Raw genomic sequence first — 25850 nt, forward strand, 5'->3', positions numbered from 1 at the left:
GAGTGATGTATGTGCAGGTGTTTGTCATCATTTTTTGTACTCTTTCTGAATGTTTGAAATGTTTCACAGTAAAATAAAGTACAAAAGATATTTTACATTATTTAGATCTTTGTGATGTATAGAGTTAATAATACGGCAAGTATTAGTTATAGGATAATATTTATTATTATATGAATAACAAATGTTATTAAATCGTGTGAACAATTAGAAGAAACTGTTTTTTTTTTTTTTTTTAAAAAGCCACCTTCTGGATTTTCTTATAGACCCTGACCCAGGCATAGTCATTAAATAATGCCAAACAAAGACAATACAGTTGTAGAGAGGCACACAGCACATATCACGCAAAGCTGTTTCCATTAAGATAAGCATATACTGAAAGATCAATTGTCAAATCATAGAGCCCAGGTTACACGACGAGTTTGGAGTTGTGGTCTGTTTGGAGAACCTTCCCTTGTATGAACAATACTACGAGGCGCTGCTGCATTTTCTGGTAAGGAAACAATTTTTACAGAACTCTCAGATTCCTCTATGTCCTCACTTTCTCTTTCAGGTGTATGGATGAGGGTCGCACAGGCACAAGCACTGGTGGACTTTTTACACTCTAGGAGAGAGAGAATTCCTAGGGGAAAAGAGAAGCCAGTGAGAGTGATGAAGAAACAATGGAAAGTTACAGAAACATTTCCCTCTGTGTCAGCGGAAAGACTCCAACCCAAAGCTCAGTGGGTCCCTTTGAACTGCCCCAAGATGGGAAGTGTATGTAGAAGAGCTTAAATGCTGTACATGTCAACAGCACCGAGGACTCATGTTGAAAGGAGACATGCTTCTGAATTTGTATGTGCTTTCCAAATGACATTTTAAAGACTTTTGAAGAAAAGAAAGGTCTCCAGTGTTGGCACATGGCCATTTAACATCAAAAATTGCTTGTCTCTGACCTCAAAGTGCCTTGGCACCACACTGGATACCCAAGGTACCCTGTCCCTCTCCACATCAGTAAACATTCCATATCAGCCACTCTCCTTCATCCTGACTTTGATGATTATCTCTGCCCTGAAGGGAGAAAGGTCTGAAAGACAGTAGAAACAGCAGAAATTAGAGCTGCCCTAGGAGCAAACTTACTGAACATTCCACACAGCTCTAATCTCCACCTCTACCCTTGGAGGAACTGTCCCCAAAGAGTGAGTCCACTTGAACTTTAGCCCTTTAAAACACAAGGTTGGCACCTTTTCTCCATGCCCCTTGCCCATCCTTTTTGACTCTCCTTTCTATCATGTATGGACTGGTTCTTATTACCCACTGGAGGCCCTGAATATACTCACCAGAGGCCATAAAGAAGGAAACACTTAAGTAGGCAGTGAAAACGATCCAAGTGATCTTGTAAGTAGAGTAGTACACAGATTGACCTTGCTTTAGCTTTAGCTGATACAGTATGAGTGCACAGAGCAAAAGGCTACCTTTCATAAAAGGAGAAAAAAAGTCCCTTCTGAGAAACTTTGGCTCTTCTATTCAAGTCTCAACCCCAAATATGCCTGACTTCCAAGCTTCCACCCTGTACACCTGCACCTTGTCCAAAAACCAATCCCATTCAGGGGTAGATCCAATTCAGAAGCTGCATAATTGATCCAAAGAGCTAGGAAGACTACAGCCTGGACCCATAAACCAAGTCTGTCCCCAAGCCTGTGTTAGGGAAACCAGGAAGTTACCTGTGAAGAAACTGAGGAAGACAGTGATGAAGAGGACACATTTAGTTTGAGGAATGAAATAGGTAAATTCCAAACCCAGGAACAAGTTATGGACAAAGGAAAGGCTGAGACACAAAATCATCATGATCCTGACCACTTCCAGGCCATCTGTTGGAAAGCAGAAGCTGTGTTGAGAGAAGGACAGACATTTCTTCTAGGCTCATTTCCACCTGAGGACCACAAATTTCTAGGTAAAAATTGGAATGGGGTAAAAAGATTTGATTAAATAAAAAAGAGGGACAAGGGGAAAGAATTAAAAGGCAGGGATCCTTAAACTGAATGAGAGAACCAGAGGAAACTGCTCTCTATCTTGTTGTCTCTATAAGCTTCTTTTCCTTCTATTCTTTTGTCAGAACAGATTTCTTGTTAAATACAATTCATCCTGTCCTCCTCTAGTGGCAATACAAGATAGTTTCCTTGTCGCCAGTTACCTTTATTTTATGCCCTTATGTCCTAGATGTGCTGACCCACCCTGCTGCTACTGCCAACACTTCTCAAATGTCCAGTAATTAAGTCTGTGAACTTTTAAACTTTTCCCAAAAATATGCGAAATGGTGAGATTTTGGAGTTGGTCTTAACTGTTGATTATGGAACTGGGCACAGTACACCCTGAGGAATTTGCCCCAGAGAACAATGAGTAAGCTGATGAGACAAATGGAAGTCAAGGAAAGATGAACCCTCCCATTCCACCCATCTCTTTCTAGGATGGTTCTGACCTTCTGGCCAAAGAGTAGTGCAACATATCCAAGGACTGTGGCTTATTGTATTTTTCTTTGTTTCCAATGTCAGTTCAACCCATTCTTCTCTGAGGATTCCTAGCGCTAAGAAGATTAAGGCCCACGAGGAGAAGAACATGTTGGTGGCCTGGATACCTCTGGGTGATACTTTTGCCATTGCGAGTGGGGATTTCAAGCTGAGACCACCACCAATATCTCACATCTCTCTTCTCTTATTTGATTACTTCTTCACAAGGAAAGAAAAAAGTCTAAACTCTTAGTAATTGCTGAGGCACTGGAAGTGGTGGAGCTGATGTAGCCTATAAAACAGAGAAGATAAATCCCACTCCCCACTACTCCTGTATCTGGGCCAGGCTGCTGTCAGGGTAGCCAACTGCCATGGAATCATCTATTGGCTTGACCCTTGACCCTGGTGACTAGTACAGTGGAAAGACCAAGGGGACTACAGGTCCTGAGTGAGTTGTCCTTTATAGGGCAAGATATAATATCACATATTAGACAGAGCTGCCAGATATGGTGATAACTAGGGGCCTTGAAAGAAGTTAAACATGCCTGACTGAAGAAGCCCAATTTTAGAGCCAGGGATCAGTGAAGAGCAGAAGGAATTCAAGAACATTGAAGGAGTAATCAGCCAGCTAGCATCACAAAAGGGAATGACCACTCAAAACTTAGGATGTTTTGGAGAAACTCGTGTCCTCATTTGGAGAGCCTAAAGAAGTCTAGTTAGGTGGGCCTCTGGGAAATAGACCAGTGCCTCAAAACCACAAGAAGTGGCTTGGAACACTGAAGCATTTCAGTCTAATATCATTTATAAGGCACAGACTATTAATTCTTGACTATTTAATCTGTAACGTGGCAGAGAAAACATTTACTGATTTCTTGTGTAGAAAACCATGGTATGCAGTAAGCTCAGAGTCAAAAGACTTATATTAAAATCCTCCCTAAAAAAGCTTTTTACTGAACTAAGATAAAAGTTATACCTAATGGCCTCTCTTTGCCTATTTGACCTTATTGCAGTCTACAAACTGGCTTTCTTTCATTGCCTCAAACATGCTATGCCGTCTTTCTTCTAGACCTCTGTACATATCTTGGTATATTTTTAAATTTATTTAAATTTTTTAAAAACAATGCTCAATATACTTAATTTTACAAGGGACACTTTGTAGTTAAGAAAATGGACTCAAGGGTCACCTGAGTGGCTTAGTTGGATGAGCAGCAAACTCTTGATTTCAGCTCACATCATGATCTCAGGGTTGTGAGATCTAGCTTCTCATCAGTCTCTATGCTCAGAGGTGAGTCTACTTGAAATTCTCTCTCTCCCTTTCCCTCTGCCCCTCCACTCACATTCTCTCTCTCAAAAAAAAGAAAGAGAAAAAGAAAAAGAAAAAGAAAATGGACTCACGATCCTAGCTCTAAATCCTAGCTCTACCACCAAACAGCTTTGTGATCCTACAGATAATAATTTGTCCTACTACATAAGAAGTTTGTAGATTATAGGAGTTTAGAGATGTAAAGCACTTAAGAAGAGTTCTTGGCATGACAAATGATATGTAAGCAATTACCATAGCATTAATTTAGTCTCCCTGGGACAGCAACTCTTAAGGCAGAGAATTGTGTGTAGACAGTTTATTGGGGAGTATACCTAGCAGTCACACCTGCCAGTGTTTGTGGGAAGTAGATTTGAGCAGAATTTGAACTGAGATGTAGTTGCAACAAAAGAAACATTAGCCAACCGCCACAGGAGCTCTGGATCTGGAGCAGATTTCTGGAGTCATCTCGAATGGAGCAAGAAAGCTCAGTTTGCCATGCAATGCAGGCTGTCCCTGGACTGGTATCTCCGTTCTGTGTCCAGGACAATTCCTTTCTCTCAGAAACTGCAAGCCTCAGTTCCATCACTTATGGTGAGCAAGGGAATAAGCTCCTATCCCTGTCCCACTCCTATATCAGGGCCAGCTTGCTTTTAGGGCTGCCAACTGCCATGGAATCAACTATGGGTTGACCTTTGACCCTTGGGGACCAGTGTAGCAGAAAGACCAAGAGAGTTACTGGCATCCATGATAATTTATATTATTGTATTCTTACATATTGATGCTTTTATATCAATGCAATAGATCCTTATGAGTCAGATTCTGGGCTGAAAGGTTTATGTCTCTTTTAAACTTTGATAGGTAGCGACATAAAGATATAAAGATGTAGCCAGATTAGAGAAACTTGTGAGATGTGATGGATTTGTGAGATACAAATCAAAGAAGAAATCATGTGCCCAGCTAGGGACAACAGTAGTCAATGATGCCGTTAAGTAAGGTGTAAAATGTGGGTGGAAGCACAAGTCTGGTGAGGAAGAAGCTAGTAAGTAAAAACTGGTTTGGGTTCAGTTTAAGGAATCTATGGCACATAAAATAGATAGAATTTAGTTCTGGAACTTGAAGACAGATTAGGGGTTACCAGCCTGGGGATGACCATTGAAACATGGGTGTGCATATCCCTATACAGGGATGTGACAAAAGAAGGGTTAACTGTTGGCTATGTTTCTCACATTTTCATATCACTTTTCCTCTATCAGACCTCTTCTCAGGATTGCCTACGGAGAAAGGAGCTTCTTCCCTTCCAATGGGGAGCTCTAACCACTGTCATTCATGTTCCTCCAAGAGGACTGACTACTGACGAAGAAACTCCAGAATCACAAGGCAATATGCTTTACCATTGCTATAATAAGTTACAATAAGCTGCAAAAAAAAATGTTATTAAAGGCAAGTATTACCAAACTTGAAGCACACATATAAAAGTGTATCCATTGAATGACCCCAGGTCCATTGAACCCTATGTAACCTACTCTAGACCTCAAACCAGGCTTCTCAGAATTGGTGAGGAGATGACTGAAGGCAAAGATTTGCAAAATTGAATTTATAATCCCCACTTCGTGTGACAATCAGAGATCTGGACTCAGAATTTTGCCTCATTTGTGGTGGTCTTTCCTTTTTGACCTGTCTATACCTCTTTCAGTTTCTGCTCAGAGGGATCTAAGTACTCAAACTTGAGTGATATGGCTTTTTTTCACCACCCTTGTAATTTCACTTTTTGTTAGACTGCTATTTTGTTATTTCCTTCTGACAAGAAACCACAGCAGAATTCTGTTCCTGCATTTGTGGGCTATTATACTAAGGAAGTTCCCTTCATGACCTCCAGAAGCATTTATACTCTCATTCCACTAGAGAGCCTTAGTTATATTCATATCAAAGAGAAAGCCTATTGCTGGATAAAAGAAGACGTTTGAAAATACACATCACTGACATGGGAGTAATATCCAGCATACTTAAGGAACTGCTATAAATAAATATGAGAAAGAAAAGTTTTCCAGTAGGAAAATGTGTTAAACATATGAAACAGACACGTCACAAAGAGAATATCCAAACGGTCACTAAATATATATATTTATATATATATATAAATGGTCAAACTTATTTGTCATCAAGAAATTGAAGAAAGTACAGAAATGTTGAGCAATGTAGTGTGTGAAACATTCTCAAAGTGAAGAATTATGGAACAAAGGTGATTTGTTATTACCTGTATTACTTAAGCAGTTTCTGAATGCTCAAGCAGTTTTAGGGCCTTTGAGAATATAATAGCCTCTAAGATACATCTATGAATAGTAATGAAAAATGTAAAACATTTCCATGCACATATTCCCTTTGTTCTCTTTGGAGAAAACTAGAAATTCTACCAGGGGGATGCCTGGGGGGCTCAGTGGTTGTGCATCTGCCTTTGGCTCAGGGCATGACCCCGGGGTCCTGGAATCGAGTCCCACATCAGGCTCCCTGCATGGAGCCTGCTTCTCCCTCTGCCTGTGTCTTTGCCTCTCTCTGTCTGTCTCTCATGAATAAATAAATAAAATATTTTTTTAAAAGAAATTCTACCAAGTTTCCTGTTATATCACTACGGAATTAGTTCTTTGCAATATGTAAATTATGCAGAAGAATGAAAGAGGAACCTCTTGAATAGTCTGTGTGAATCAATGCAAAGGATGCTATAAAGCAGGAAAAAAAGACCTGCACTCTACTTCCCATTCTGCCCCTAACGGGCCTGCCCCTAACAACCCTAAGGTTGTGACCTGAGCAGAAATCAAGAGTTGGCCTCTCACCTGACTGAGCCACTTAGTTGCCCCTCTTTGCCTTTTTTTTTAAACAAACTTCTTTTCTAAAGTTCTAAGTTATCAGAGACTAAAAAGTTTTGCTTTTCCAAGATCTATGTTTTTAACTTGCACTTGCAGTTATAGAAGTAGAAGGGAATCTCACTTGATTGTCATACACATCCGTGGTTAGAGAGGATTCTATCCCCATTGGGTCCTCTGATACATTTGACCTTCAAAAAGAGTTAAAATTCAGATAGAACATATTAGAATTATGTCTATCTTATCAATAAGAACTCTTACTTAGATAACTTGCACAAAGGCCACATAGCAGCTAGTCAATAACAGGAATGGATCTTAAAATATCTTCAAAATGAGCCCACGTGAGTTTTCTCTTTCTCTGAATATCCACTCCATGCACATATTAGCCATCAAATTAGAAGCGTCCATGAAAGAAACATATGGCACAAATCATGAATCATGTCACTCATAAGACAGATAATAATGTAAGGTCCAGTTATAATTTTAAAAATTGGAATCCTCTGCCTCTCTCTCTCTCTGTGACTATAATAAATAAATAAAAAAATTAAAAAAAAAAAAAAAAAAGGGATCCCTGGGTGGCGCAGCGGTTTGGCGCCTGCCTTTGGCCCAGGGCGCGATCCTGGAGACCCGGGATCGAATCCCACGTCGGGCTCCCGGTGCATGGAGCCTGCTTCTCTCCCTCTGCCTATGTCTCTGCCTCTCTCTCTCTCTGTGACTATAATAAATAAATAAAAAAATTAAAAAAAAAAAATTGGAATCCTTTTGGGACTGTGTACCTGTGCACAAATGTTCTCTCACATGAAGGTATCCTGGAAAGTAAAAAGTATAATATTGTAGCATTCATGATTACAGTATTCACTTGTAAATAATTGAACATAGTCCCATCTGGGGCAATTAAAACTTTTCCTAAACAAAATGAACTCCAGAGACTATAAGGGAAAATGGAATAACTATGTATCTAAATCAGTGTCTATGTCACTTATTAGCTTGATTAGGCATCTCCATGATCCAAACAAGAATTTCGAGAACAAGAGCATTGTGAGCCTCAGTCTCCCAGGACCAAGAATTAATGGGCAATTCGTTATACTGTTCTGGGACTCTCAGCTGGATAAAGAGTTTTCCTTCACTTTAAAGGGAATGGTGTTAAAAAAAAAATAAAAAAAAAATAAAAAAAAAAAATAAAGGGAATGGTGGCTACTTCCCCGAACTCCACCAGAAATACTGCAGTTTGGAATTGAGAGACCATATGCTAACGGGCCTCATATCCTGAGGACCTGGCTTGTCTGATGCCTGTCCTAGGAACATGTATTCAAGGCAACACTGTGCTATTCCCTGTGCCGAAACAGCTATTCCTAACATCTTCCTAAAGGGAAAGACATAAAGAATCCACATGAAACCCTGGAGCACATGTATAAAAGTGGGATTTCCCCTTCTACCTGTTGGCCCTGATGGTAGTGATTGTGGTGTTTATGGGCAGATATTAGTTACACAGCACGTGTTTATGGTCTGTGTCTAAACTCCCACTCAGACGATTTTTTCCTGTCGCTCAGCTGCCCTATTCTCTTCTTCACTGGGATGTCCTCCTGAGGTTGGGTTGGGCCTGGGCTTCCAGGACAGGATCCTCTGAGGTACAGAACTGGGTGATGACGTTTTGACATTTTCAAATGGATAAAAATCCCAGGATCTCTTGATTCTGTGCCCCTCTGGAATGCTTATTGAAATCAAAGATTATTTTTTTCAACCCCAGATCTATGGAATCAGAAGTGTGTGTGTGGGGGGGGGGGGGGGGAACCATTTTGGCCAAGTTCCCGAAAGATTCTTCAACAAACTAACATTTAAGAATTTCTTGTGGGATCCCTGGGTGGCGCAGCGGTTTGGTGCCTGCCTTTGGCCCCGGACGTGATCCTGGAGACCCGGGATGGAATCCCACATCAGGCTCCCGGTGCATGGAGCCTGCTTCTTCCTCCGCCTGTGTCTCTGCCTCTCTCTCTCTCTCTCTCTCTCTCTGTGACTATCATAAATTAAAAAAAAAAAAAAAAGAATTTCTTGTAGTCATAGCACTGACTGCCTGGGAATGATTGCGGTTCCTCGTCTTCGGATGTGTTCCTTATGCTTCTGGCCCCTTTCCACAGAGATCAGAGTCTTTGAGATGGAGTACAAAAAACCTACCTGTCCAGGAATCCTAAAATGAGAGGGCTTTTACTTCTGGGGCTTCTTTTTCATGAATTGCCTGAATATCTATGCAGATGATGAGTCTGGTATATTTTTTAAAGAGGTCATTGAGAAAAAAGATTAGCAAATATTTTTCTAGCCACGTGTGCCAGCTTTATTACTGAGGGAAATCTTTGCCTTCACATCGGTTTGCTTTTCTTTCTTATTTTTTCCGGTTTGCTTTTCGAGTATAATGATGTGGCTAAATCCCCTAGGAGACACTTAAAGTTCTCTTTATCTAAATCCAAATATAAGCAGCCACCTTCTTGTTTGCTATCCTTTTGGGGGGAGCAAGACATGGGCTCTGGGATAAGGCTTTGTGGATTTGCTTCTTTGTGGATCTGCCACTTACCAGCTGTGTGGCCTTGAGCAAATTTCACAATCATGCTGAGCTTTGTAGTCTCAAGGGTAATATGGAGTTCATTAAGTACTTACTGCTAGCAAATGGGATTTGCTAAATGTTTACCAAATGTCTGGATCAGTAATCAACAAATATCAAGTCCATTCACCTTATCTTCACCTCATGTGTGTGTGTGTGTGTGTGTGTGTGTGTGTGTGTGTATGTACGTACTTGCATCAAATGTCTGTGGGCAATGGGCAGTGCAGACACATCTGGACGCAAAAGATGATATAATGGGGGCCATCTTCAAGTTTGTGTTTATATCAAGACCAAGAATTCTTGAAGAATTCAAATGGAGAAAAAGCACAAACTTGATTTGATGAGTCTGACCCAGTAAAATAAGCTCTATCCAACCTCAGAGAGGTATAAAATCTGAAGTATGGAGCAGTCGGTGAAATTTGACTCTGGGCCATCTCCTTTTGTGATATTGGAGGGAGCAAAACCCAAAAATCTAATTTTAGTACAACTCTCTGTGAGACATTGCTGCACCATTAGCATTTCTTGGATCAACACCTGGCAAAGTACAACGTGCAAAGTGTTAAAATACGTCTTCACCCCCTGACCTTAACTCTGTTAGAGCTGGAGTAGCAATGCCTGGTGGAAGCTGCTCCCACTGTTGGGTAGTGGTGGGGCAGGAACTCTCCTGATTAGGGTATTTCTAGTGCTAATGATAATGATAGCAAGAGTTAAGGCTGTGAGTGGGTCCTGTGGTTCTGCCCAAACCTAAGTGCCCTAACTAAATGCCTCAGAAGGCTCTAGTTTTGGGGCACCTGAGTGGCTTAGTCAGTTAAGCTACCAACTCCTGATTTTGGCTCAGGTTATGTCCTCAGGGTTGTGAGTTGGAGCCCCACATAGGGCTTTGACTGGGCATGGAGCCTGCTTGGGATTCTCTTTCTCATTCTCCCTCTGCTCCTCTCTCCCCCTCTGCTACCCACCTCATGCACTCTCCCTCTAAAAAAAATAAAATAAAATGCTTTTTAAAATCATTTAAAAAAGAACTCTAGCTTAGAAGGGTTTAAAAAGCAAAACAAAAAATCATACAACAACAAAACCGAAAAGTAACAAAACAACCTCTAGTGTCCTGGCTTTATTCTAGCTCATCTGACTTTATAATTTTCTCATTTCTCTGGTTTGTGACAACACCCTGAATATTAGTGTTTAACGATAGGAGAGTGAGAAAAGGAAGAATAGAAATGCATCCAAATCATTCTCTGTCTTTACACTTACATTTCTGTGTGGCTTCTTGATCTCCATGTTTTATTTCATTATAGAAACTTCCCCAGAGGAGGCAAGGGAGAGTAATTGGGTACACAGTCAGCTAAATCTATAATTTTATCTCCAAAGGAGCATCTAAATTGGTTATCACATCAGTCATTTTACTTGATCCCAATACCCCAAATCCTGTATCCTTTGCCTAAGAATTAAAGACAATGCTCTCCTAGGGTAACCTGTACCCAGTAGCATCTTTCCAGTTGATTCCACATGCCAATGATGGAAAATAAATAATATAATTACGTGTATGGAAATGAGGATCAATGATTTGCTGGGCTCATCAGAGAAAGAGGTTGATGAATCAGGAATGATTACTCTAAGTCAAATAATCGTTGGTTATATATAGGCCTCAGCTCATCTTTGATTCAACAGTGAAAAAGTAGAACACACAGTTAATCACCTAGATGATCACATTCCACATTGGAAGGGACTCCTGCTATAACTATAAAGACACTGCTTTTCCTGAGTCAGCTTTGACTTATCCACATTACAAGGAAGAATAGCAGATAATCTGAACATTTCTCTTTGCCTTTGGGTTATGTTTATTCATGTGCATTTTGCAATCAGGCATCTCCACATATTTGTATAACAATTTACAAATAGCTTTTTTTTAAGATTTTATTTTTAAGTAATCTCTACACTCAACATGGGGCTCAAACTTACAACTCTAAGATCAAGAGTTGCATCAACCAGCCAGGTGCTCAACAAATAGTTTTTTTCCAAAAATAAACTACTTTCATGGTGAGGCAGTCTCTCTCTCTCTCTCTCTCTCTCTCTCTCTCTCCACACACAGCACATCATAATAGGATTATCTGAGATTTATTTTACTAAACATTCACAATATGCATGATTCATGGGCTGTTAACAAGTATCTTTACAACACATGAAGTGTTATGCTTAAAATACAGTTCCAGGGGCACCTGAGTGGTTCAGCTGGTTAGGCATCCAACTCTTGGTTTTGACTTGGGTCATGATCTCATGGGTCATGAAATAGAGCCCCACATTGGGCTCTGTGTTCAGCGGGGAGTCGGCTTGAAAGAGTCTCTCTCTGCACCCCTTCCCCCATTTATAAGCACTCTCTCTCAAATAAATAAATCTTTTATATATATTATATATATATATATATATATAAACTAAAAGTCTACTTCTGTATATATTTCTATTAAAAGAATTTCTGTGAGAAAATAATAACCTTTTTAAAAAATCTATTCCATTTCTTTAGCATTATATTCTAAATAATTCCTAATGTTGGGCCATACTAATTGCATTACTCTAGAATCATGACCACATCAAATGGCTAAGTTTACTTATGTGAAAAGAGGATGATAGGCCAGTGCAGAGACAGTTCTTACAAACAAATATGCTAAACCTCAGGAGGTAAGAAACCCGAGAGGATTACTTTATTTTCCCAGACATATAATACTTGAACTGAGACTAGAAGTCACAAATTCATTTAAACCTGATCTTTGTTTGCTGTGGCTGTTTACACACTTAAGGAGAAAAAGGTATAATTATCCCATCTCTATCCCTAACGTAAAAGGATAGGAAAAAGAAGAGGCACTCAGCACGAGGCTTCAGAGGAGGAAAGTGAGTTTCACAGTTATAATGTTCATATTGCATAGGTACTAAAACATGTTCAACATCGACTGCTGATTATCCTCAGGAGCTCTAGAGGTTCTGATGTTTGCATGCCACTGAGCCCAGGAACAAAGGGCAGAAGCCATGGGCATTCATCTTGTACTCAGCTGTGCATTGCCTCCTCACCTACCTCATCTAAGAAGACTTGTTTCTAATCTGTGAATTAATCTGTGAAATCACCAGCATCTAAAATATGAGTTTTATAAATATATACTCCTAACAGTGCACAGAATATATTTACCCTTATGTCTTATTTAATTTGCACAATTTTAAAAGTATTACTTATTTTTTACAGATTAAAATATGAACCCGTAAAAGAATTTATGAGTCAAATATTACACCATAAGTCTCAGGACAGTGGTTGAACTAAATCTTATGACTCATAGCTCAGTGCTCTTTTTGCCAACTCTGGGCTAATGATTTCCTTAGTTTAAAAGGGGTCATGGAAATTTGATAAGTCAGACATAGAAAAAAAATTCTGGATCTGTGATGCCCAATACTGTAGCCTCTAGCCACATGTGGCTACTGAGCATTTCAAATGTAGCTAGTGTGATTTTAGAAGTGCTGTAAGTATAAAACACATTAAGAACTTCAAAGGTCTGTACCAAAAAATAAGATAAAATAGTTCATTAGAATTTTTATAACATAATACATAGATCCTTAAAGAAGGAATTTTTATATCATTACATGTTGAAATGAGAAAATTTTACATATATCAAGTTAACTGAAGTAGTAAAACTGACTTCAACTCTTTGTTTTCACTTTTTTAAAAAAAGGGACTTCTGAAATTTCCAATTACCCATATGACTGCATGTATTCCTATTGGGCAATGCTGACCTGGCATTGCTGCCCAAGCTGTAAAATACTTTTGATTGTGATAGTTTTAACAGCACTGTGTGGGGCATTCAAATGTTTAAAAACACGTTGTAAAAAAAAAAATTAAAAAAAAAAAACACGTTGTAAGCTATTAAATTACTTTTGAGTTCCTGAAAATATTTGAGATCTGAATCAGGTCTGAGTCAGTATAGTAGATCACTTTGGAAAGTGGTCAAATACAACCTAAAAATTTTTAACTCCTAAAAACCAAAACTTACTATTTGGTAGATGATTAGATAAAGTAGATACTTCTTTTTTTTTTAATTTTTTTAATTTTTTTTTTTTGGCAATGTTAGCATTGTGAGCTCACATTGTTAACAATGCTAACATGTACACACTGTTAGCATTGTTCGTGTCTATGTGGATTAAGGTATGACTTTATAACATTTCTTTCCTGCCAACACAAAAGCATAATACAATTTGTTGAAATAAGCTATGAGACCTGCAGCTTTCACTGTCTGAAGTCTCTGAGTCTACATAGGTAGCAAAATACTGAAATGCAAAATACAGTTTTATCTTCCATCCAAGAAAGTTATTCTTGAGAAGCTGTTTCCAAAGATGGGCTTCCCATCTTTCCCAGAACACTTTCTGGTGCAGAGAAGAAGCAAACAAAGAGGTTCAGAGGAAGATAACAAGAATGAAGAATGATGATTTCAGCTCCAGGAGACAATAACCTAAAACAATGCTTCTCACACTTTAATATACACACAGATCGTATGGGAATCTTGCCAAAATGTAGATCCTGACTCAATTGGTATGGGTTAGGTTTTGAGATGGTACATAAATTTGCAGATCTTACAAATTTCCAAATAATGCTGGTGCTGGGTCTGTGGACTGCACAATGAGTAGCAAGGACCTAAAGCACTGAAATGTGTGAAAAGCAGAAAATACAGGAGAGAAAATCATAACTAACTGCAGTAGAAGGCAGAAGGGTTCAGGGCCCTGGAACGGAATAAGGAATAGAGGCAGGACAGAAGACATGTGAATTTGATAGAGATTCCAGTAGGAATTAGAGGAAATGTGGGACAATTAGAAATGTAGCCAGACTGCTCAGTGTGCTTGTGTCTGAAGACACACATGAGAAGAGATTTAAGGCCAAAACTGAGTTTATGTATCTTCTTGAACATCCTTTGATATCTCTCTCTCTCTCTCTGTGGTCTCTATGACCAGACTATTCTTGTGTATGCTGATTGGTAAGGGATGAAGGGAAAGGAAGATCCTGGAATAATTCAGCATCAGACTAATTGGACAATCTCTCTTTTGCACATGGTTCCCCTATGTCACCCCTCGGGATGGGAGAAGAAGAGCAGATGCAAAAGTCATGTGTTTCTAGAATTCTTCAGAGAACAGCCATTCAGTGTTATGAAGCTTCTTTGTTTTCAACTGATTTGGGAAATCAGGAGGAGGCACCTGCATCCTTGAGAATGCAAGTGGCCAAAGGAAGTGTGCTTTGTCCTAATGTGACAGTAATAGATTGAAAGTAGGAGGACATGAACGGCTCCTTGAAGAGCCAGGCAGAAAGATAGGTCCTGGGCTGGGCAGGTTGAGAAAATGCTAAACTGGGTGTCTGAGCAGGGCTCTGTATAAACTCTGGGTGAACATGAGTCTAGGCAGTGCTCTATGACAGCCCAACACTGAAAGAAAAATTTAAAGTTTTTCAGAGATAAGGCCTGGGTTGGCCCCCAAGCAGGTAACTCCAGGTCATGTGCCATCTTTGTCCCCTCGTGAGAGAAGTGTGAGTGAAAGAGAGTGAAAGATAGGACACAGTACATGGGAGCCTCCAGTGGAAGCACAAATATCCGGGTTGTTTGCATTGCCAAAAGCAGCAGTGCTGACTATAGAGCATTCAATCATGCTCAGAGGCCTTGGTGAGAGGGGTAGGCTTAGCCCACAGGATTACCCAAGAGTTGGAAGGCAAAAACTGTTTTAGGAGGTTTGCTGTTCTACCGTTATTCAGCTTTACCAAAGTGTATGAAGAATAAACTTCCTACCTAGAAATCACTTGTGATTAGATTAAAAATAGAACGAACATGCAAATGAAAACACAGTTTCTTAAAAGGTTCCAAGGCACACTAGTGCTAAAATATGTTTTGTTAAAAAGCAGGTGGGGGACTCTACAATCAAATGAATTTGGAAAATATTGTTACCTAACTCTCTTGAAGATTCCTAAATATCTTGCAGTTAAGAAAATTAATTAATTTATTATTATTATTATTTTAGTTAAGAAACCTATTTAACTTTGGCTGATTTGCTTTAGAAAGCCTCTCCTGTGTCTTTAGGCTTCTCTCTGGCTCTAGAGTTAAGCATTTCATACTTGGCTAAAAGAATTTGACACGCCGGAGAGCCTGCTAAAGTTCATTTCTAGTTCCTAAAACCTACAGTTAAACAGATGCTTACTTACTATGTTATCAAAGTTCTGCCTTGGGGGGTGTGGGGTTCAAAATCCCTGCACATCAATGAAGGCACAAGCGTGGTGCCAAGGTGATAAGATAACCTTAGTTGCACATTTTCATGCCAGAAGTACCTGGGCTACAGGGAATCAGAGACAGGCTAGGATTCTGACTGCCTGATTTGGCTCTTTTCCTCTCATCTCCACAGATTTCTCAGAAGAGAATGGGTCTAAGAAATCAATCTGCAGTGACTGGGTTTCTTCTTTCAGGACTAACCGACCAACCTGAGCTTCAGCTGCCTCTTTTCTGCCTCTTCTCAGGGATTTATGCAGTTACGGTGGCGGGAAATCTCGGAATGATCTCAATAATTGGGTTGAGTTCTCAACTTCACACCCCCATGTACCATTTCCTCAGTAGTTTGTCTTTTTTAGATGTATGCTATTCTTCTGTTATTACCCCCAGAATGTTGGCAGACTTTTTATACAACGATAAAGCTATCTCCTATTCTGGATGCATGACTCAGCTATTTTTTTTTTGCATTTTTGTCATTTCTGAGTGCTACATGTTAGCTGCCATGGCCTATGATCGCTATGTCGCCATCTGCAGCCCCCTGCTGTACCATGTCATCATGTCTCCTCGGGCTTGTTCTCTGCTGGTAGCTGCTGGCTTCTCAGTAGGCTTGATTGATGCTATGATCCATGGAGGTTGTATATTAAGGCTGACTTTCTGTGGCCCAAACATCATTAAACATTATTTCTGTGACATCATTCCACTTATTCAACTCTCTTGTTCAAGCACTTATATTGATGAGCTTTTGATTTTTGTCATTGGCGGATTTAACATGGTAGCCACCAGCCTGACGATCATCATTTCTTACGGTTTCATCCTCTCCAAAATCCTCCACATCCACTCTATGCAGGGCAGGTCCAAAGCCTTCAGCACCTGCAGCTCCCACTTGACAGCTGTTCTAATATTTTATGGGACTCTCATGTCCATGTATCTCAAACCTGCTTCCAGCAGGTCACTCATCCAGGAGAAAGTGTCCTCGGTATTTTATACCACTGTGATTCCCATGTTGAATCCCTTGATATACAGTCTGAGGAATAAGGAAGTAAAAAATGCACTCATGAAACTCTTAAAAAGAAAAATATCTTTATAATGAATATGTTCTTTAGTAAGATTTATTTATGTTTTTATAATCATCATATGCATGTATACGTGTTTATACCTTGACTCTTTAAAAGTCATTTGAGGTGAGATGAAGTTATATACATAATTTTATATATTAGTATATACATAACATAAATTTGTAATATCTAAAATGTAATTAATATATATTTATTAACATTTGTACTCTCCAGAGAATCCCTCTTTGTTTCCATCCACGATGTATAAAATAGATTTAGGGGCACTTGAGTGGCTCAGTTGGTTAAGTGTCTGCCTTCAGCTCAGGTCATGATCCCAGGGTCCTGGGATCCAGCCCTGTCTCAGGCTCCCTGCTCAGCAGGGAGTCTCTTCTCCCTCTCGCTCTGCACCCACCTCCTGCTCATGAACTCACACTCTCACTCTCTCTCAAATAAATAAATATAATCTTTAAAAAAGATATACTTTTAGGGACAAAAAGTCAATATATTCAAGTAGCAGACAAGTCATTAACCATAAAGCAATAAAACTGAAATCTCAGTTTTATTTTATTGCATTGTGGTTAACTTAATAGCATTGTATGGTGACAGATGGTAGCTACACTTGCAGTAAGTATAGCACAACATATAGATTTGTTGAATCACTATGTTGTATACCTGAAACTAATGTAACCTTGTGTGTAAACTATATTTGAGTAAAAAAAATTTTTGAAAAAAAGAAAAGTGCATAAGAATTGGGAACAATAATGTAATCTACCAAAGTTGGTTAATATTTGCCATATATATCTTTTTTCTATCCTTTTATTTTTTTCAGCTATTTCTGCTTCTGATTTAGATTTATCTCCAGTAACCAGATATAGTTTGATTTTTTTTAACCTAATCCAACAGTTTCTGACTTTTAATAGAAATGTCAAAGTTTCAAGGCTTTGATTGGATGAACCAATGGGTCCCAGGAACTAAGTGATATTGTGATATAGAATGAAACACAATAGACAAAAGCCACAACGCAAAGAACACACATGAAAGGACACTGTCAGAGAGTAATGCCAGTTGGACACTTCTCCATTACATATCTTCTCTTTTGGAAGGGTCTCAACCCCGTATCTTTTGGAGATTACATTTAGTCAATTTAGAAAATGTCTGTATTCACTTATTGGCACTTAATCATAACTCCAATTCACCAACCTAAGGATTTTTAGGCCAATATGAGGACCAAGTATAGTCTAAATATAATAAATGAAGAGAAAGTCACCTTTTGTAGGTTTTGGCAAGAATAGGAGAATTTTTCTTCATTTTAACAGAGGGGGGAAAAAGGAAAGATTATCTTTTTCAGAGCAGTGACAGGATTATTATTGCCAGCATCCCTGGGAAAGGAAAACTGACATAATTTTGTCAATTATTAGGGAACATCAAAAGTTTTCTAGGTTTCAATTTCCCTAAAGTTCTAAAGCAGGCCACCAAGCTTTTATTAACTGAATAAAACAAAACACCTGTGATAATTCCCCTGGAGTCCTGAATGTGTCTATTTGGCATCTCTAACTAAACTTTGTGATTGTTTTTTCAGGGCTAAAATTCTTTGATTACAAAATAGCAATTAACCTCTCTCACCTCATATTCCCAAGAGCTATTCTCAATTAAATCCTTGAGAGCGAGCAAGAGCTTCAAATATTACTGTTTTTTCATGGCCTATTTTCATAGAGGAAAGGACACATCACATCCCACATACAGGAAAAAAAAAGGTAGAGATTCAAAGTTCCATTTATCTATAAAGGATTCAGAGTTTTCAGAATAAATACAGAAAACAAGCGGTAATCAGCTTGATGGATTTTGTGACAAAGCTGTACAGATACAATAGGCCATCTATAGTAAGTCTCTCAGGGTAGAGAAATATTGAGAAGGTTACTGATTTTTAGACCTCGATAGAACTACATGATCCTAAATATCCCTTCCAATCCTGAGATTATTCTGAATCTAAAATGCTCTGGTTATTCAATTACTCAAAGTAGCAAAACCAGCATTTCCAGACTTGGAAAACAAGGTGACAGTAACATTTCTGTTCTGGCTAAACTAGAAAACTGAGTCGATTTAGCTTTGTGTATCTTGTCACTCATTTGGACCATAACTGGAGCTTCTATGACCTTGTCTCTCTTCTCTACAAAAGTGGAGATAGGAATCTATATTATGCTTATCTCTAAAGAATGTAGTCTTTGGAGTCAAACAGAAATGTACTTGAATCTGGCTCTGCCACACACTATCTATGGGACTTTGGGTAAGTGATTCAACCTCTACAAATTTCAGGGGGCTTTTGTGTGTGCAAAATGTAGATCACAACAATACCTACTTCCTACTTCAGAAGGTCATTGAATTTATTCATAGGAATAGCAGAGCCTCGAATAAATTAAAACAACTGACAGGAGAATATGACAAACTCAGAATCAATCATAGGGGTGATTTAATATTTGCCTATCAGAAACAGCTCAAAACAAAAAGGTTGTATGGAAACAAAAGCTGCAAATCTAAAAATTGGCAAGAAAATATTGCATATAAGATATGGATGATACACATTCTCTTCTGATGCCATCTAAATTTTTTTTATTTATTTTATTTTTTAGCCATCTAAATTTTTAATGTTACAGAATGTCTGGCACATAATACCAAGAACTCAAAGTATGCTAGCTCATATCACAACTATGACTTGAAACCTAAAAGTAGACATCCAAGACCTTTTGAGGAGATGAGAATAGTGACTTTGAAAAAGCTTCAAGCCAGTACTGGGACAATTGGTAGAAGTAACTACCAGGGGAAAAAAAGGTAATACCTTGAGCAAATAAGGAACTTTCAAAGGGTCAGAAATAACCAAATATGAAATAAGATAAAAGAATTAGCAGTGAATTTCCCACAACTGAAAGATTCTAAACATAGATGGTTTGACTTCTGCTGAAGAAGAAGCAGTGACTCCTGGACAACCAGTAATGAGTCTTCCAAGAAATCCAAATCAGAGGGGAAAAAAATACACCATTTCATCATTCAAGGAATCAAACAAATACAATTGTGAAAAATTATATTGATTTTATATTTAAATATAAAAATACATGCTTATAGTATCAGTTTTGAGTTGTCTGCAGGGTATAAGAATAGCTTCCTTTTTTTTTTTTTTTTTTTTTTTTAGATTTTATCTATTTATTCATGAGAGACACAGAGAGGCAGAAACACAGGCAGAGGGAGAAGTAGGCTCCCTTGGGGAGCCTGAGTCCAGGACTCCAGGATCACGCCCTGGGTCAAAGGCAGACACTCAACCACTGAGCCACCCAGGCATCCCAATAGCTTCCATTTAACTGCTATGAGAAAAGCATATGCTAAACCACGTACATGCAGAAAGCAGTGTGGTTTACAAGGTCAAATCGTTTTAGGATCCTCACACAGATTTTGTTAAGGATGGAAGTCCAGGTTCCGTAGAGATCTGTGTTACCACATCTCCACTGCATATTAATATTTTTACTTTTTTATTATTCATGGAGATGAAATTGACAGTATTTTTTTCTTGATTTATCCTTATAGGTGCCTCCTTCCCTTCCATCCACTGCTCCTAGTCCTGTTTATGCTGTTTGCTTTCTTAGCCAAACATTTATTGAATATTTGTGTCAGGTACTGTTAGTTGTTTGCTGATAAGAATCTTGTGTTATTCCAATCCTTACTATCATCATAAGCAGAAGATATTTATGGTATTTCCAGTGAGAAAATTAAAGTCACATCTAGGAATCACGGCAGTGGAACTCCTACTACAGCTTTCCAACTACAAACATACTTACCACTATACTATATGGCTCCGCTTACTCATAAAACTTGAAGTGAGAAATTATTTGATTTTTTTAAAGACTCATCCACAATTTCAGAGTTAGGGCTTATGAAAGGATTCCAGAGTAATTTGTATTTATAGGAGTTGACCAATGGAAATGAAGGGAGATATAAATTTTAGTAAGGAGACTAAGACCTGGATTTTAAAAGAGATTGGTAAGAGAGAAAATATTTAATTATTTGCAGATTTTACGCAGCTTAAGTTCGGTTAGCTATTTTATCTGTGGTCCACTTAGCAGGGAACAAGTTTATTTGGCAACAAGGAATATGGACACATGCACAGAAACCTTGGATAAACTTTGTAAGAGCTGTGCCTTAGTAACTAGCAAGAGAAATCATATCAAATTATTTGCATATTTAATGAATTGTTCATACAAACAGTGACTTGTTGATCTTGTTCCATACACAAATATTTTAGGATTTAAAATATTAATCAATGTATTTGTTGAAATCTTCCCCTACAATGATACTTTGTTCTTATGGTTCTGTGATTTTTCTTTTCCTTATAGGTGTTGAAGTTCTTTATTAGGTAAAGATATATTTAGAACTGTAATAAGTTCATGATGAATTGAAACTTTTAAAATCAAAGAGTGGCCCTGTCAATCCTTAATTTTGCCTTACTGCCTATTTTGCCAGTTATTTTTTTTTTAAAGATTTTATTTATTCATGAGAGGCAGAGAGAGAGAGAAAGAGACAGAGACACAGGTAGAGAGAGAAGCAGGCTCCATGCTGGGAGCCTGATGTGGGACTTAATCCTGGGTCTCCAGGATCATGCCCTGGGCCAAAGGCTGAGCTAAACCATGGAGCCACCCATTTTGCCCTATTTTGCCAGTTATTAATATAAGTTCCCCCACTATCTAAAAGTATAGCATTGCTATGAAAACTCTGGTAAACCAAGATGGGATAAAGTGAAGAAACAATTACCATTAATTTATATGGAAAATTCTTTAAGCATTCCTGGATGCCAAAAATAACTTCTCTTCTCCGATACCTTTAGGACATCTCTTGCTAATAGATGCACAAAGTAAATGGAGGTAAAGAACAGATACTGGCAGACAGTTCAGAGCAGAGTTCAATGCTGAGATGCTGAGTGTAGCTCCCTGGGAAAAAGCTTGGTGATGCCACTTTCTGCTCCGCATGGGTGCTGCCTCTACAATGACTCTACAAGTACAAAACACACACAAAGATTCTCATGGGGTTTCTGGATTTCTATAAGATAGCAAAAACAGACACCAATAGTATGTTGGCCTTGAAAATGAAGTGGCAAAATGGGAACTTTTGAAAAGGAAGGGACACTTACATGGACACATTAACTTTCTTTGGGATTAGTATATGTTTGACAAATCTTTTTTTTTTAGGATTTATTTATTTATTTATTTTACAGGGTAGGGAGGCAACAAGGGAAAGAATATCAAGCAGACTCCCTGCTGAGCGCGAAGTTGCTTTGGGGCTTGATCCCAGGACCTTGAAATCACCACCTGAACCTAAACCAAGAGTCAGGCGCTCAACTGACTGAGCCACTCAGGTGATCCTAACAAATCTTTTCTAAAAATCCTTTCATTTTCAATTTTTCTATTTCTTATCTTTTATGTATGTCTCTTATAAATAGAATAAAGCATGAATTGTTTTTTAATATATTACAACATCTGTCTTTAAAGAATTTAGTTCAGTTTTTCTTTATTGTGATAATTAATAAATTGGAACTGGTTTCTACAACTTACCTTATCTTTTCCTTTGTCCCAATTTTTTAATTAACGGATTGCTTTAACCATTGGTATTTATCTGCATCTTTGTTGTAGTGGAGTTTTGACTTCCTTATGTCATTTTTTCCTTTCTACAGATTTGGAAATTATCTACTCTATTTTCATTCTTTCAGTGAGTACTCTAGAAAATTTAAGAAGCTTATTTAACTTAAAACCTAAAAGAAAACAATGATTCATCCCCTCTCAAATGAAGGCCTTAGCTACAATTGTCCTCTCCACACTTTTATCCTGTTATCATCCTTATAGCAATTCTAGCTTAACTCCACAAATTCAACACTATTATTACTTTTCACGGAGAATTTCTATTTAGACTTCTATATGTATTTACCATTTTATTTATTTCTCATTCCTCTTTATACCTTAAATCATCTCCATTATTTTCCTTATGCTTGAATTATATTTAGAAGTTACTTTGTAATTCATTCCTTGGTAGCAGATTTCTGAAGTTTTTACCTGAAATATACTTATTTTACAACAGAAGATAGCCTTACTGGATTTCTCATTGTGAGTTGGCAGTTTATTTTCTGCCACACTTTAAGATATTATTTAACTAATTTTTAGTTTCACAGCTGCTGTAGAGAAGCCAACAGTCACTCTGTTTTCCCACGTAAGTGACCTGCCCTTTCTTGTTCTCCACATCCTCTCTTTGGTGCTCTGACTCTGTTTCTCTGTAAATGCTGTCCACCTTCGCTTTCTGTGCTCCCTACTGCAGGACACGACACACTATACATATAAATGTTCCCATTCCACCATTTTGTTTTGTTTTATATTTTAAGCAAAATTCCATTCCTTCAAACACTCATATTTTGCAAGTATACCTCTCTTCCTTTCATTAAAGAGAAATTCCTTTGATACATCTTCCTATTTGCTAATCTAGTTGGGTTGTTTGGGTTTTGTTTTTCCGGATCAGATGAGATAAACTACCAGGAGGGTATTTTTGTTTTGTTTTTGAGTATAGTTGGCACACAGTATTACTTTAGTATCATATGGTACACCTGAAAAAAAAATCTTTTTTTAAAGATAGATTTATTTATTTATTTATTTATTTATTTATTTATTTATTTATATTTGAGAGACAGAGAGAAAGTGTAGGGTGGGAGGGGCAGAGGGAGAGGGGAGAGAGAATCCCAGGCAGATTCTATGCTGAGCATGGGTCCAACACAGAGTTCAATCCTAGAACCCCGAGGTCATGACCTGAACCAAGAATTGGACATTTCACAGACTACACCACCCAGGCACTCCCAACATGGTGTTTTAAATTATATCTAATCCATTGTTTATCCCATCTCACCTTACTTGAAACAATTGAGTTATTACTTCAACAATACTCTTTTTCTTTTTTTTAAATTCTGTACATTCCATTGGGTCTTTTTAGAAGTCAACTTGATAGTTTTAAAAAGCACTGATATTTTTTGTGGCATTCTCACTTTTAAAATTACAACCTTTATTTCTTGAAATATTCCATATGTAAGTGTACTATATAATATATCTGATGGTTCCAAACTCTGCTGTCCTTGTGCAAAATCTCTTATTCTATTATTTCTTTTATCTACTCTCAATTTATGGTAGTGCAATTGTCAGCCTGTTTGGAAATCTTTGTCCAAAAGTTCTTTGCTTCTTCTTAATGTCTGGGAATTCTTGGGGGCCTAATTTGGGGAATTTTTCTTCTGGAAGGGATTTGCTTCTCTTCCCATTGCTTGGCATTCCTCACCGAGGGACACTTCTCTCCAAGATGTGGTTGAGAGATGGTCTCAGAATTTGCTTTCTAGCTTCACTGATGTTCCAGCACTGGAAGTTTCATAGCAAGGTCTCCATAACAGTATGATCACAGGGTCACCCTGCTTCTCACTGATGCTTGTTGGTACAAGTCAAATCTTCTGCTTTGGTTCCCTGCTCCTTTGGTTCTCTCTGTTTCCCTCACCTATTCTCTGTCATGGCTGGTGCAGGTCCCAGCCACCCTAATCTTGGCTACCAGGTCTTTATGCTTCAACACCAGCCCCTGAAGCTTTGACACCTGACTGCCTGGCCTCAGCCCCCTCTACTCTGAGTTCAGCTCTTGTTTGTTTCTTTGTTTGTTATTTAGAAAATGAATCCAGACACCTCTCAGGGATTGTGTCCTATCCAATTCTTATTGCAGTTTAAGAGAATCCTTCAGATCCTAATAGTCTGGTCAGCCTCAATACAGGAGGGAAAATTGAATTTTTGTCTGATGACTTGTCTTTCCTCATCAAAGTCTGATATGAGGTTATCAGCTAACCTGGATTTGGATTTGGATTAAAGGAAGGAAATAACGAGAAGAAATATATTCATGTAATAGAAATCAAAAAGTTGAAGTTTAAAGGAACCACAGAAATATTTTTCCAACCATCAACTATAAGGATGGGAACAGAGGCCAAACAAGATAATTTGATTTGCCTGAAGCTACATAATACAGTCAGAGACAGGACTAGGTCCTCACCCTCTTGAATGTTCTCGCTAGCAAAATTTGAAAGGCATCTTATACTATTCTATTTTTCTTCACCCCTCCAGTAGACATGGCTATGAGAAATCAGAGTACTTTGACTGAATTTACATTGGTCTCCTTTCCTGTCATCCAAGAGCTTCAAATCTTGCTATTTGTCATTCTTCTGATTGTTTATATACTTACCATAACAGGAAACATTGTCATCATTTCCTTAATATGGACTGATAATCGTCTCCAAACACCAATGTATTTCTTCCTTAGTAATCTGTCATTTTTGGACATTTTGTTCACAACCACTATTGCCCCAAAGTTGCTAGCTTGTCTCTTAGAAAAGAAGAAAACGATATCCTTTGCTGGGTGCATCACTCAAACTTATTTCTACTTCTTTCTGGGGACAGTGGAGTTTATCCTCCTGGCAGTGATGTCCTTTGACCGCTACGTGGCCATCTGTAGCCCTCTGCGCTACACCATCATCATGAACAGCAGGGTTTGTCTCCTGCTGGTTCTGGGCTGCTGGGTGGGAGCCTTCCTCTCAGTGCTGTGCCCAACTATCGTGGTCTCCAGACTGCCTTACTGCACTGAAGAAATTAGTCATTTCTTCTGTGACATTGCCCCTTTACTGCAGGTGGCCTGCATAGACACTCATTTCATTGAGATGATAAACTTCCTCTTGTCCTCTCTTGTCCTTCTGACCTCACTGGTATTCACCATCGTGTCCTACACCTACATCATCTCTACCATCCTGCGCATCCCCTCAGCCCAAGGACGTCAGAAGGCCTTTTCCACCTGTGCTTCTCACATCACAGTTGTGTCCATTGCCTATGGGAGCAACATTTTCATGTACATGAGGCCCAACCAGAGTCATTCACTGGAGTTTGACAAGGTGACAGCTGTCCTTACCACAATGGTAACCCCTCTTCTGAACCCCTTCATTTACAGCTTAAGGAACAAAAAAGTAAAGGAAATCTTGAGAGAGTCAATTAGCAGGATAGTTCTACCATATTCCAAGGGCACTTGACAGTAAGCAATTTCAGGGAATCTGAGCTATGCCTTCTCTACATGACACCTGGAGCTGTATGAAGAGTGACACCATAGTGGACTGAACTCTCAGAATCCATTGGCAAGATGAAGCATGGAAAACCAAACACATATCAATAGTGAAGCATGAAAAACCAGAAAAGAATAAAGAATCCCA

At 38.5% G+C, this 25850-nt stretch overlaps 4 protein-coding genes across 4 annotated transcripts in view; 2 read left to right on the plus strand and 2 right to left on the minus strand.

Moving 5' to 3' along the window:
• The window catches only part of LOC121500517 (olfactory receptor 8B3-like), a 172474-nt gene that overhangs the window by 44732 nt on the left and 101892 nt on the right, over window positions 1-25850 (minus strand). The window lies entirely within an intron of this gene.
• TMEM225 (transmembrane protein 225) lies at window positions 393-2633 on the minus strand. The gene is made up of 4 exons (XM_041772989.1): window positions 2456-2633; window positions 1701-1847; window positions 1317-1451; window positions 393-619 (listed from the first exon to the last, which is right to left on the minus strand). Exons 1-4 carry the CDS (start codon window positions 2631-2633, stop codon window positions 393-395), a joined length of 687 nt encoding a protein of 228 aa, XP_041628923.1.
• On the plus strand, window positions 15655-16590 carry LOC121500516 (olfactory receptor 8D4). The gene has a single exon (XM_041772259.1). The coding sequence runs from the start codon at window positions 15655-15657 to the stop codon at window positions 16588-16590; it is 936 nt and encodes a 311-aa protein (XP_041628193.1).
• Window positions 24732-25673, plus strand: LOC121500877 (olfactory receptor 6M1-like). Its single transcript, XM_041772990.1, has one exon. It carries the CDS (start codon window positions 24732-24734, stop codon window positions 25671-25673), a length of 942 nt encoding a protein of 313 aa, XP_041628924.1.

Source organism: Vulpes lagopus, chromosome 10 (genome assembly GCF_018345385.1).
Source record: "Vulpes lagopus strain Blue_001 chromosome 10, ASM1834538v1, whole genome shotgun sequence".
Taxonomy (NCBI): Eukaryota; Metazoa; Chordata; class Mammalia; order Carnivora; family Canidae; genus Vulpes; species Vulpes lagopus.